General features: G+C 39.6%; 1 protein-coding gene across 1 annotated transcript in view; it reads right to left on the bottom strand.

The window, feature by feature from the left end:
* The window catches only part of LOC126419495 (RIMS-binding protein 2-like), a 268,550-nt gene that overhangs the window by 208,281 nt on the left and 45,608 nt on the right, over nucleotides 1-14,661 (bottom strand). Inside the window, exon 4 of the mRNA XM_050086685.1 lies at nucleotides 11,581-11,712. Coding sequence (XP_049942642.1) covers nucleotides 11,581-11,712 — 132 coding nt within the window. The remainder of the gene's footprint in view (nucleotides 1-11,580; nucleotides 11,713-14,661) is intronic.

The raw sequence follows: 14,661 nt of genomic DNA, 5'->3' as shown, positions 1-14,661 counted from the left end.
GTTTTTGTACGAGATTGGGAGGGTAAGTACAGTCTATGAAGGCCTCAGTGAGACACTTGGTATATTTCAAGACTAACCATTCATCACCACAGATGCAATGGTCTGAGTGGTTAGGCTGTATGGAAGGGATTTCTTGGTATGGAATGGGTGACAGCTGTCAATGTGAGATGTTGCTGGTGGTTGGTAGATTTGATATTGACAGAAGTACTGATGTAGCCATCTTTGAGGTGGAGGTCAACATTGAGGAAGGGGGCTTGTTGAGTTGGGTAGGACCAGATGAAGTGAGTGGGAGAGAAGGAGCTGACGCCCTGGAGGAATATGGATAGGGTGTCCTCACCCTCGAGCCAGATCAGTAAGATGTCACCAATGAACCTGAACCAGGTGAGGGGTTTTATCACACTGAGCATTTAGGAAGGATTCCTCTAGATGACCCATGAATAGGTTGGCATAGGATGGCGCCATGTGGGTGTCTATAGACCTAGCCCAAATTTGTTTGTAGGTAATGTCTTCAAAGGAGAAGTACTTGTGCATGAGGATATAGTTGGTCATGGTGACTAGGAAGGAGGTTGTAGGTATGGAATCCATAGGGTGCTGGGAAAGATAGTGTCCAATAGTGGTACAGCCATGGGTATTAAGAGTATTAGTGTAAAGGGAGGTGGCATCAATAGTGAGAAGAAGGCTACAATATGGTAAAGGAACAGGAACTGTGAAGAGTCGGTCCAGGAAGTGGTTGGTATCATTTATATAGGATGGTAGGTTGCAGGTACTAGGCTGAAGGTGTTGGTCTACAACAGCTGCAATTCTCTCAGTAGGGGCACAGTAGCCATCCACAGTGTAATGTCCTGGGTGGTAAGGTATACAGCCTTTTTGAAGCACGTAGAAGGTAGGTGTGCAGGGTGTGGTGAGGGTGAGGAGAGAGATGGACTTCAGGAAGAGGTTCTAGGATGGACCTAAGGATTTGAGGAGAAACTGGAGATCCTGTGGATTTCTGGAGTGGGGTCACTATGAAAGGGTCAGCAGGCAGATGCATGTGACATCTTTCAAAGTGCTGTATGGATTACAAACCTACAACCTCCTTCCTAGTCACCATGAACAACTATATCCTCACCCACAATTACTTCTCCTGTCTACAAACAAATTTAGGCTAGGTCTATAGACACCAACATGGCACCATCCTATGCCACCCTATTCATGGGTCATCTAGAGGAATCCTTCCTAAGTGCCCAGTGTCATAAAAACCCTCACCTGGTTTAGGTTCTGGCTCGAGGGTGAGGACACCCTATCCGCATTTCTCTAGGACCTCAACACCTTCTCCCCCATTCACTCACATGTTCTTGCTCAACCCAGCAAGCCACCTTCCTCGATGTTGACCTAAACCTCAAAGATGGCTACATCAGTACTTCTGTCCATATCAAACCTATCAACCACCTGCAACACCTCCACTTTGACAGCTACCACCCATTCCATACCAAGAAGTCCCTTCCATACAGCCTAGCCACTAATGGCCATTGTATTGGTCATTCTTGAAATATACCGTGTTTCTCACTGAGGTCTTCACAGACCACAATTACCCTCCCAACCTTGTACAAAAACAGATCTCCCATGCCTTATCCCTCCAGTCACCCATCACCTCCCAATGTTCCACTGCCCAGCCATAGAGCGGCATTCCCCTTGTGACTCCATACCACGCAGGACTCTGTACCACGCAGGGTTTGGACTACCTCTTATGGTGTCCTGAAATGAGGAATGTACTACCCATTATCCTTCTCACACCTCCCACAGTGGTGTTCCATCTCCCACCAAACCTACACAACACCCTATCCATCCATACACAACCCCTGCTTCCAGTCCCTTGCCTCAAGGCTCATATCCCTGTAACAGGCATTGTTGCAAGACCTGTCCCATACATCCTCCCATCAAGAATCACCTATTTCATCAAAGGCAACTGTGAAACCAGTCAAGTGATGTACAAGCTAGGCTGCTATCTCTGTGCTGCATTCAATATGGGAATGACAGCCAACAAACTGTCTATCTACATGAATGGCCAAGAAACAGTTGACCACTCAGTTCCTGAACACGCTGCCCAACAAAACATTCTTCATTTCAATGACTGCTTCATGGTCTGTGCCACCTGGATCCTTCCCATGAACACCAGCTTTGTGCAGGTGGGAACTCTTCCTGCACATATATCCTACATTCCCATAACTTTCCTTACCTCAACATTCATTAGTCATTGTCCTTACCCATCTAGCTGCTTCGCTGTCCCCATTTAAGCATTACACAGCCCTCTATTCCACAACACACCAACAAGCTTTTTATTCTTTCCTCTTTTGCTACCCCCCCCCCCCCCCCCCCTGACCCACGCCTAACCATCCAACTGTACTTAGCTGCCCTATCCATCACATACCTGTATGCTCCCACAAGTAGCATTTTACCATCCCCTATGCCTGCCATGTTATCCCTCTCACTCCCCACCCCTAATAGCAGTTTTTATGCTGTACCTTTGTTTTAAATGTAAAACTGTCCATTCCCCTGAGTTGTTAGTATTTTAGATACCTGTGGAGAAGCTTACATATATACTTATAGACAGGAAGTATATCGTAATGAAATTGTAAATCTGTATTAATAAATAAAGAGTAGGCAGGATTAAACCAGATGAACTCAATGAACTAAACATAGAAAGTGGCATCATAAAATCAACACAAAAAACATGAACCTTATGGTTCAGGTGTCATAGGCATCCAAATAATAAAAACTGTACAATGTATAATTTTTGGTGTAGAGTATGTGTTATGAGATTGTTTCAGAAGACACATGAGAAAAATTCGGGGCAAATTTTGTGATGGGGAGGAGAATGTTGCACCATAGACTGAAATTCTGTGTGAACTTAAAAAGTTTTTAAAGTTGTTCTCCAGTATGCACAGAGCCAAGCTAACACAAGTTCAAACACAGTCTCCCGCTCAGCATGTAAACCAGAAATGAAAGCCAATGCTGCCAAACAACTTTCAAGCAGAGTGTGCAGAACAAGACCGCAGCAAAATGATTATTTATAACATTATTCTGACAGCACCACATGGTGAAGTAAGACCCATTACCCACATACAAGAGTGCCCCTACAACATCTAGATGTTGCATAAAGTGTCAAGCTGAAGATCTGAAAGCAATAGTTTGGACACCATGATGTGGTATAGAGCACTGAAATGCCTAGAAAATAGGGGCCATATTTGCTTATCATCAAGGCATGGTACCATCACAGGCATGTGCCAACCAGTATAAATACTTGGAATCCTAAAGCACAAGATCAGTCGGTATGACAGTCTTGTAAGTTACAGTGACTCGGTGTTGAAGTTGTTGTGTGATGTGCCAACTATTGTTAATCTGATGTCTTCAGCTGCAAGACATGGGCCAGCCAGCTTGATGTACTCCACTCCCATGAACTGCCACTGCTGCCATCCTTGTTGTCCCTGAAATGAAGACTTGACCACCTTTGACCAACAAACCACTGGGGGTCAATCAATGGTTGAAATGTAAACTGCCAACCTCAAACCTTCTCAGAAATGTGCCTTCATGTTGTCCCCTGGATGTGCCTGTGAGCAGCCACTGGTTTTTTTGTTGACTTTTGTTGGGAGGCCAGGACATACTTCTGCATGCCTACCATCATCCCGTCTGGAGTTGTCAGCCACTGATGGGAGCATAAGCTACAATGACTATGAGAGCAACTTGATGAAATAGTTCATCAGGCTATTAGCAGCCCTGCAGACCTATGAGCCAGCACCCTGAAAAATGCCACCTCTACTGAGTGCGTAGTCCCTGACCATGTCAAGCAACATTGACACCTACTGATTAGGTAAAGTTTGTAACACCCAGTCATGTGGGCCACTCAGCCACCACTGGTCACCAACGTAGAGATTGTCACCACTATAGAAAAGCTATTTTTCATTGTATAAATCCTGCCAATAAATGTATTAAAGCAAAAACTCACTGATGCCCTCAGTCATGGCATTGGACACACTTGCACACTCTGAGTTTCACATCCTGCACATGCAGAGACCACAGTTCCCTGGGTCTCCACACTACTCACTACATAGAGTAGTCATTTAGTTGCAGACAGATGCAATGAAAAGGAATGCTGGAAATATTAAAGCTTTCGGACAAGTCTTTGTTCAGAAGCAGAATATTCATTCACATTCACACAACAATAACCCCCACACACAGGGCCTCTGTCTCAGGGCACTAAGATCCTACTGTGACAGCATCTGATGAAGGCAGGAATCTAGCTAATGTGGACAGCTGGGGTAAGGAAGAAGCATGGGGTGGGGAGAGAGAGGAACAGTAGGGTAGAGGTGGAGAAGATGCTAGTGCAGCCTGTGGAAGCATGCAGGGACATGGTGGGGACAGGATAGGGCTGCCAAGTGTAGCATTGGGTGGCTGTGCTGGAGGTATAAGGAGGAGGAGGAGGAAAGGTAGATGATATGGGAGAGAAGTAGAGAAGAGGAAAAAACTATGTATGTGTTTAGTTGGGATATAACTGTCTTCAGAAAAGTGCTTTCTAATGTTTAGTAAAAATCAAAGTAGTCATCAGTCCAAAGATTGTTTTGAATACCACAGTGTTTTACCAGGCATGGTCTTTTTGGAGGTGGTATGCAATTGACTTCTTACAAGCTTGGAACTGACTTATACAGCCATTTACAGGGAGACCTACAATTCACTGTCGACTCTGAACCATAATGTAACTCAGCATTTTTTACACCAACAAATATGAAAAGAGGGGAAAGAAGTGATAAGTAATAAATGAAAATCCCAGGACTGACTGGGGGTCAACTCCAAGCCTTTTGGATTTGCAGTCAGGCATTTTACCAATGAGACACCAAGCTCAGATAGTCAAAAATTTATCAGAGCTTCCAGATCCCAGCATACAGCTGCAATGGAGAAGTAGTGCACATTAATGCATTATAAATAGTTTATCTGAGCATTTATTCAGGAAACACCAGTTCCAAATTTTAGGGCAATAATGCTCACAGTCTGAACATATGCATTTCGTTAACTACAGAACACTTCAGAGCTACCTTCCTAGATGTCGATCTCCACCAGTCAGATGGCTTGATAAATATATCAGTTCACATCAAATGCATCAACTATCAACAGCACTTTCATTCTGACAGCTGACACTCATTCCATGTCAAAAAGTCTCTTCCTTATTACCTTGTCACCTTGTCGAAGCAACAAATGCAGTAAAAATCAGGTGTTGGCAAAATGCATGGATAATCTTACCGGAGCCTTTATTGACAAACAATATTCTCTCCATTCCATCCATAAACATCTCCTGTTAACCTGACATCAACCAGTACTCCTCTCAACACCCAATATGATCCAGCCCTTAAATATCTCAACCAAATTTGTCACCAGGGCTTTGACTATCTCTTGCGTCTTGAGAAAACGGATATCCTCCCCAAAACCTAACTCACATCACCCAGAAGTTGTGTTCTGCCATCACCCTGCCTACAGAATATCCTTTTCTTTTGTTATTTCAATCCCGCTCCTAATCTTGCAGCTCGTGGGCCATTACCTTGTGGTCAACACAGTGGAAGACCTGTCCCATACAGACACCGAACACTTCCTACAGCAGTCCATTCACAGGTATTTCCTACCCAATAAATGTTAGGGCCATGTATGAGAACAGCAATTTTATACATCAGGTATGCAGCATGACAAGTAACGTATTGTCTAATCACATGAATGGGCACCACCAAATTGTGGCAAACTGAAACTTGATCATCATCCAACTGCTGAAGGGGATGCTGTGTACCACAACACAAATGACTTCAACAGCAGCTTCTTCACTCTGCAGGTCACTGTGATACTTTCTGCCATCACAAGTTTCTTTGAACTATGCAAGTGGGAACTGCCTATCCACTAAACTACCTCATCTCATCTTTTCTCTTCTCTCTTTTGTTCATGCCACTCATTTCTTGTCCAGATTCTCTATTGCCTTCTTCCGCCACTCTTCTCCCCCCTCCTCCCCCAACCAACAGCTCTCTCTCTCTCTCTCTCTCTCTCTCTCTTTCTCTCTCATTATCTTCCCACCCCCCTCTTTCCCACCCCTCTCCCTTTCTCTCTCCCCTCACTGACTCCCTAGTCATCTTCACCTTCTTGTCCTTTCACCCCTCCTATCCTTCTCTCTTTACTTTTATGTGCTCTACCATCTGAACTCCTTTCGTCTAGTGTAGCTGCTGAGTCATCTATCACAATGTCTGCTTTCTATGATCCTGCTACTCCCTCCTTGCCTCAGTTGCCCTTCCCTACCTTCTCCTCACCTCCATCAACCCAAGCAACTGCTCTCAATAATCAGTCTCAATGTGGCTGCAGGAGTGTATGTTTGGGTGTACATTTTTGCTAGAAAACGAGAAAGAACTTGAAAGCTAGTGAGAATATTGTTTTCTGTTACATGTATCTATGTACCACACATCAGCCCACTACAGGTGAGTGATTGCCTTTCCTTTATTTTACATATTGTTCCATCCAGGAATTTTAATCATACCATTTTTTTCCCAGAGCAAATGCTTTTACTTGGGTCCATATCAACTTTATGGGGTTGTAATGGCATTTGTATCACGGCTGTCTAATAATTTGGTATTCATGTTGTTTTACAGTCTCATCTATTTTTTAAGTACAGTATACAGGTTTGTGGGCACTGACAAGCAACATAAATTCCACTCTGGTTTAAGTCTGTCTGTGGGGGACCCATAGTTTGATAAACATGTACACTAAATATTGTGGTATGCGTAGCTGAAGCTATGTTGGTTTGCAATGAGCGAATGCTCGCAGTGTCCATGACAATAACCAAAATGAGGGAGGTGGGCAGCAATTACTGATACGTAAACCATTGATTCAAAACACTTTATGTCATTTCACAACAGTCATCATCAGAACTCTTGGAATCAGTGCCTTATATATAAGATCACTCTGAAGAATAAAATCTATGACTGGTGATTCTCCAGGAAATTACATAACATCACACAGACCATGTGCAGTTCTGGTTAAAATGTTTTGTCATCATAAAATAACAGATATTCCACTGTCCCAGATTCCTTGCATTGCTTCTTGCAGTCACAATACTGCTATTCTATGAAAGAAATATCCTTCCATCAGTCATTTTATTATACCTGAACCCATGTACTTTAACATTTGTACCTTCATCTGCTGACTGTTGTTAATATTCATGGCTTGTTTCATATGTAGAACTAAATTTTCTGCAGTTGGATATTCACTTTTAGAATACATGAAGTCACTCACACAACATAAGATGACGAGTGGGGCCATAGCAGCCAGAGACAGTGCCCATTTATGTGTGAGTTCTGCTAAGGACTTTTATGTCCAAATGTTTAAATGTTTTGCAATCTTTTCAGTGTGTCTGTTTGTGTCTTGACACTGCCTCTACATTGCGAGTAGCAAATGTATTCTTTTCATAGATTGTTGTAAGAGGGTGTCAGACATTTTTACCAAACTTTTCTAGATGGCCTATCTTTTTCTTTTAACTGTATCATTTCCCATGTGATTAAAAAGATGTACATCTTCTGACAAAGCAGGATTGGCCCACAGTACTCTACTTTATCTACACTCCTAATTTACAAGTTAAAGTATATATAATTTTTTCCCTAATGCTGTTATTCAAATATTAATTAGTGAGCACATAATATACAAAATGCCAATTTTGCATAAACAGAAACTCCTTACAAAACTTTGTTATTCATGTAATGCTATTTATTGTTCTGACTGTACTGTAAAAATTAGTTTCACTAGAAATGCAGAAAGTCAACAGTTGCTGTAATTATAAAATTTTGTACTACCAGCCATCCACAATAACACTGTAAGCTAATAAATTAAATCTAAAGGAAAAATCCCATTCACTACGATGAGCAATCTCCCATGATTTCAGTAACATAATTATATTCGCCCAAATTTAATCAGTTTGTCAGATATTGTTAGTTGAAAATTTCAAATAACCCAAACTTTTAGAACAGATTATGACCAAAGTACTGTAACATTCCAGGATTTACCAAATGTGCAGTAACCAGTTGCAAAATCATGTTTTATTTATTCACTTTTGCAAATTTATTTCAACTGATTAACAGCCATCATCAGTGCTTTCAACCAGTATGTGCCCTGACTCGTAATACTGTCTTAAGCAGAGGTCAAACATAAACTTTATGTCTGATTAACAGCCATCATCAGTGCTTTCAATCAATATGTGCCCTGAGTAGTAATACTGTCTTTAGCAGAGGTCAAACATAAACTTTATGTTTGACCTCTGCTTAAGACAGTATTACTATTCAGGGCACATATTGGCTGAAAGTACTGATGATGGCTGTTAATCAGTTGAAATTGATTTGCAAAAGTGAATAAATAAAACATGATTTTGCAACTGGTTGCTGCATATTTGGTAATTTTATGGTTTACGGTCACTGCATGACTTGGGAACCACATGGAGCCCACCATTCCAGGATTTAGTTACATACTTTTGTTAATCTGAAGTTTCTGCATCTAATGAAATCCATATCATGGGACAACCTTCACTAATTAAGAATTTATATATTTATAATTTATATATTTATAATTTAAAATTTATATATTTATAATTTTATATATTTATATAATATTTTTCAATAATTAAACATCATCATTCAGTACAGATGCCATACTTATAATTTAATGAATCCCAGTGCATATACATAGTTTGGATCTGCACATTTTAATACCTACTGCCCATATCCAGTACTTGTTAAACCAAACTTTTCCACAGTTTTAACTGCCAGTTAGGTATGAATATTTTTACCTACAGGATTTTGAAACTATAACTTAATAACCAAAACTGCTTTTAACACCTTCACTTGCACCATTTCAGTCACTCTACATTCAGCCTTAGCTTTGACTCATTTCACTCATTAAGTGTTGAGTCTAAATGGTCCTTTCACAAGTCTCAGCTTTATGTCAATCAAATCACTGGATAATATTTCTTATTCCTTTGGTGCCATGCTTTGGTTCCAAAAAAGTATACAATGTGTCTCACACTTGTGATTATTTATATCATGCAACATAAGCAATACCATGTGAACTCGTCTGAATGTAAGCAGCAGTATCTGTTGTTAGAATAAGAGTAAAACTCATTGACTATACGTGAAATTATTGCCACTGAATGTTTTGGGAGATTATTAATATTTTGTGTAACTGTAATATATTTCAGAACTGCTTAAATGGTTGTCAATGAACTGCTACTTCCACTATTAATATGGATTTTTAATAGTCACTTGCATAAAGACTAGCAGAAAACATGACATTTAATCTTCTTTTGTGTGGTTTGAGAACGTCTGATTCCCTTACTTGTTAGAAACATTTACACTGTTTGAGACCTAGTCATTGCTCATAGGAAATCAGTGACATAAATAAAAATGGGAAGAATTTTCTATCTGAAACTATAAAGCAACTGTCTGATTTTTAATTTAGTTGGACTATATGAATGTCTATATGAATCTGCAGCTGCGATACATGTATCATATGTATTACAGTTGCTCAATCTGCGTGATGACTGTCCTTTCAGACATGTCCAAAAGAACAAACACCCCGCATTCATATGATTGATTCACCTCAATGGGCAATGAATCCACAACCTTCAGTATGGATGAACATATATGTTCAACCTCCAGTAGAAATCTAAAAATTAGCAAAAATGGAGGACATGGGCAGGGACTGTGGGTAGGGGGGGGGGGGGGGTAGGTGGGAACATTAGGCAGTTGTGGAGTATGCTGAGATAGTCGACACATTTGCAATAAACACTGTGTCTGGATGACACAGTGGATAACACAACTGACTTGTAAGCAGGAGAACCCAGGTTCGAGCCATGGCTCACTAAACATTTTCACTCGTCACCACTGTTTCTGTACAAAGTCCCAATGCAGCTAATGTTATTACTCCCTTCTCTTTCCTTTCATTTCTTCCCCCTCCCCCTTCAATTAACATTTAGTTGGACACAGAATCCTTTTACATAAGTTTTCATATGGCGAATCAGTGTGTGTGTGTGTGTGTGTGTGTGTGTGTGTGTGTGTTTGAGCGTGAGCTGACAAAGGCTTTGGCCAAAGTCTAATGTATTGTTCTGATTGTACTGTAAAAATTAGTTTCACTGGAAATGCAGTAAGTCAACAGTTGCTGTAATTATTGTATGCAGGTATTTCTACATGAAGGTGCTGAAACATGACAACCTGTCAGCTTTAAGAGATGTGTTCACTTTACTACATATTCAATACATGGTTCTCAGCCCTACATTGCACAAGTCAGTAGCTCTTGTCTGGAAATTGGCTATGATATAGCAGGTAATGCATAGGAACACATCATCTTCATCCAGCTCTCTTTTGAATAAAATATAAGCACAGAACACTAAAGTTCTTAACTGTTTGTGTAAACTTGACACTATTCTTTTTATCAGCCATTATGTATACAAAAAGACCAATATAGCTGTTAGCAAACATGTACTAAAGCAAAAATCACCACAAAACACTCTAAGTGCTCCCAGCAATGTGTGTAACAGATAGACATGGTGAGCTGCTGCTATGGGATGCAGTGTCACATGGAGTACTTTCTCGAGCTATTACAACATGTCTCCACCATCTGATTTCTGAGTGGTACGGGACCTTAAATTGGCACAAAGTATCCCCTGCAATACAATATCCAGCTGCTTGTGGGAAAAAATATATGGTATGTAGACAGCTGTGGTTCTGCCTAAATTCCTAATGCAACTACTGGTTTTCTAAGTTTTCTCAACACACAAATTAATGATTACAAGTAGTATACAATCTTCTTGTACTGCACTTTCTGGATGAAAACTATTTTTAGCCACATGATTATAAAGGTTTGGTTGACTACAAAACCTCACTTAAAGCAACCTTTTTCTTTCAAAAATCAGGAAATTATACCAGTGTGAGTCTGCAAAAAAAAAAAAAAAAACAGTCCAAACAATACCCTATGATCTTCTTTTATCAACAATTTTATTCTCTTGAAGATGGAAATGACATGCCTGTTTATCAGCTCTAGTAGGTTGTGACACAGTGGAAATAAAAGTAAATAAATATGAAGTTCCATTCAGGACAATGCTCATACACTGTTGTTGAGATGTTGTAAGTATACAATGTTAGCGTTATTAAATCCCTCACCAGATTCTGGATATAATTTAGTTTCATACACCTATGAATTTTTATTGATTTCAAATAAAATAAACAGGCAGCATGAAAATGCAACTGAGAAAGGAGACAATTGTTAATGCAGCTCCAAGTAACCTAGAGACCACAATACTGGTACAGGGAGAACTGACCATGAATAAATTTGAAGAACTTTTACAATAAAATGGAGAATGCATTATCTGTCCAATTTAGAGTTTCAAAAACTAATTCAGTGATTACACAGCAGTAACTAAATCTAACACAAGTCTTTGACTCCCTTAAACAAATAAAATATATATGTACTTATGACACAGCTTCATGGGCAGGGCATCATTATTGCTATTTATGACATTAAGGTGTTTTGACATCTTACCTTTTGGTAGTGTGCGAAAATCAATGTGTGCAGACAGCCGTTCCATTTGCTGAGTATTCTTCTCATCAAAGTGTGGGGCTCTTATGTTTTTTGCCCTCACTGTCACTCGGTAAACTGTGTTGGGAGCCAAGCCTACATGGAGAATAAAATGTAGTAGCATTTGTGAAATCCAGTTGTAGCACAACAATTCTGATATCAAAGATACTCCAGATAAATAGTGTCACATAATGAATGTCCAAAATGAATCTATGCAACACTGGAGTCAAAACATGCAAATGGGCTTCAGCAAGGCTAGCAGGTATATAAATCTGTTTTTAAGGACTTGGCAAACCACTAGATTCAAGAACACACACATAATTTCTCGGGAGAAGAAGAAAGAAAGAAACTATACAAAAGAGAAAGAAATTGTAAAAAATGCTGGTACTAAACAAAAGACATCACTTTAAACTAAAGACCAAGAAAAAGCAGATTAATAAGATGAAGGATCTAAATTATATTAAAAAACAGGGCATATAAATGTTAAACAAAGCCATGGACAGATAAAAAAAATGAGAAGAGAGTTTGGAGGGGAAAGATTCAGAAAAAGCTGAACGGAAAGGAAATATTGACGAAACGTGAGACACAGAGACTAATGATACTGTACAATGTAACTACAAGGAGAAAGAAAGGAAGACTATAGAACAGCAGGCATAAATTAATGACACAGGGACTTGCAAAAGTTGAGATTAAAAATAAATTTTGTCCTGGATGCAAAACTTATTTTCAATTTATTTCTGTTGTGCCATTATTGGTTTCATAGCTACCAGTCCTATCCTCAGATGTAACTGGTATATATACATCTAACTGAAATGAGGGATGTTTTTCCTAGGTTCTCAGTTTTCTGTTAGTCCTGTCAAGCAGTAGCATGCACTGTAAAACCTGTGTCCACAGCACCATTTGGGAAGCACTCATACTGATTAGATGCATATACATGGTGTTTCAAAAAGAATGAGGTGACTTCATAACTCCATATTTATTGATAAAAAATACTAAAAATATGGGATGGCTTGCAAAATACTCACAAAACCAAAATGTTGTAGTTATGCTATTACAAATGCTCTGTCTGTCCACCAGCAGCAGCATGAACAACATCTAGAAATAGCTAAATTCATCATAAACTTTACACAACTTATCTGCTTTTAAAGAACTTATGGCAGCTGTTATTCTGTTGTTTACTTCTTTTATGTCACGAGGTAAAGAGGAGAGGAACACATTTTATTTCGTACATCCCCACAAGAAAACAATCTTGGATGTCGAGAATGTAGGGCAGTGTCTGGAGCTCCCCGTGCCCAATCCAGCATTGAGACAGAGTGTTGTTGAGAAACTTATGTACATTACTGTATCATTGTGGTGGAGCTCCACCCTGTTGGAAAATGAAATAAACAGAGTCCTCCCAAAGTTGTGGAAAAAGCCAATACTGCAGCATTTGAAGATAGCTCACTCCAGTCATTGTGTTTTCATCAAAGAAGAAGGAACTATACATGTTTTAACAGGAAATGGAGCAAACAAAATTTCACTTTAGGTGAGTCTCTTTCATGCTCAAAGAAGTCATGAATGTTCTTGGGTCCCCACATGTGCACATTATGTTGGTCTACTTTATCAACAAAATTAAATGTTGCTTCACCATTGAAAATTAACCATGATAAAAATGTATCATCTTCCATGTCCTGTAGGAGATCATTGCTGAAGTCAACCTGTTTCCTTTTATGACCAACCTGAAGAGCTTGCACTAATTGTAATCTGTACAGTTTACAGACCAAACGATGTCTTAGCACTCGCCAGACAGCCATATGAGGCACTGCTTGCCGAATTTTTTCCACCATGTAATCAGGTCAACCTTGACTCTTATCTCTGCACAAGCATCCTTTCTCTTCAAATTGGTGGTACCAATAATTAATGTTTTTCAGTGCAAGCAAATCAATGAGAAAATGACAACAAAAAGCACAGTAGACTGAAATCACTGACTCACTCTTTGCAAATTGCAGCACACAAAATGTCTTCTATAGAGTGGATGCCATCTTACTTCTCAGTGACTGCAAAATGAGAAGATGCATTGACTGACATCTAATGGTGATTCTATGAAACCTTAGGCCACACCCATTCAAACAACATATTTCCTTGCTGGCATGTCCCATGTTTTGTAATTATTACCATCCAAAATCAGGTCTTCTTTTTTATACACTCTGTGTACCTGGTGCATTGATCATGGCACAATAAATAGAACCAGAACATCAGTTTTGCAATCAATGGAAAATTTATTATTAACCTCTACTTATCATATATATACGTTCCATCAATGACGGGAAATTTAAATATAGACTTGCATCCATTACTAACATGTTAGCAACAAGAGCCCTATGTGTCTTGAGCAATGTTCATGAACAAAAGAAAAATGCTCTGTTCATACCCCATAAATACTGAAGTGAGGAAAAAGGCAATTAAGAGCTGCATTTGGAACATAGCATTGTATGGCTGTGGAACACAGTCTATAAGCAGAAATGAAATAAAATCTAATTTTTAGATTTCTTGAGGGTGCAGCTGAGTCACATCATAATTAATCCATGGTATTCTGACAAACAGACTTGTTGCCATCTTCAGTTGGTCCCTGATGACTGTTGCCAGGAATTGGCTGAATATGGCAACAAATCTGTTTGCTGAAATATCACGGAGTAATTACTACATGATCTGGCCAGATACCCATTAGAAATATGTCGGGATAACATCATACCAAAATGAAATCTCTTGAAGCAATAGAGGTATCTTGCTGAAGATATCAATTAAAGTGGTCAGATAAAATCATCAACCAGGGTAGCCTGCAAAGAACTGGCAAAGGAAGGTCATTCAGGAGAACAACAGAGAGAAGAAGAGTGGATTGGTCAGTCACACAATATGACACAACCAGTTCCTCGTAAATGACCTAGAAGAAATTTTAGAAGGAAAGATAGCCCAAGCAAGATGCAACTGGCATTTTTAAAACAAGCTATACATAATTATGCAGAAATGAAGAACTCAGCTTTTAATAGAACCAACTGGTGCGCTTCC

This window comes from Schistocerca serialis, chromosome 9 (assembly GCF_023864345.2).
Source record: "Schistocerca serialis cubense isolate TAMUIC-IGC-003099 chromosome 9, iqSchSeri2.2, whole genome shotgun sequence".
Lineage (NCBI taxonomy): Eukaryota > Metazoa > Arthropoda > Insecta > Orthoptera > Acrididae > Schistocerca > Schistocerca serialis.
Note: the sequence above shows the minus strand (reverse complement) of the source record. Positions and strands in the feature narration are given on the sequence as shown.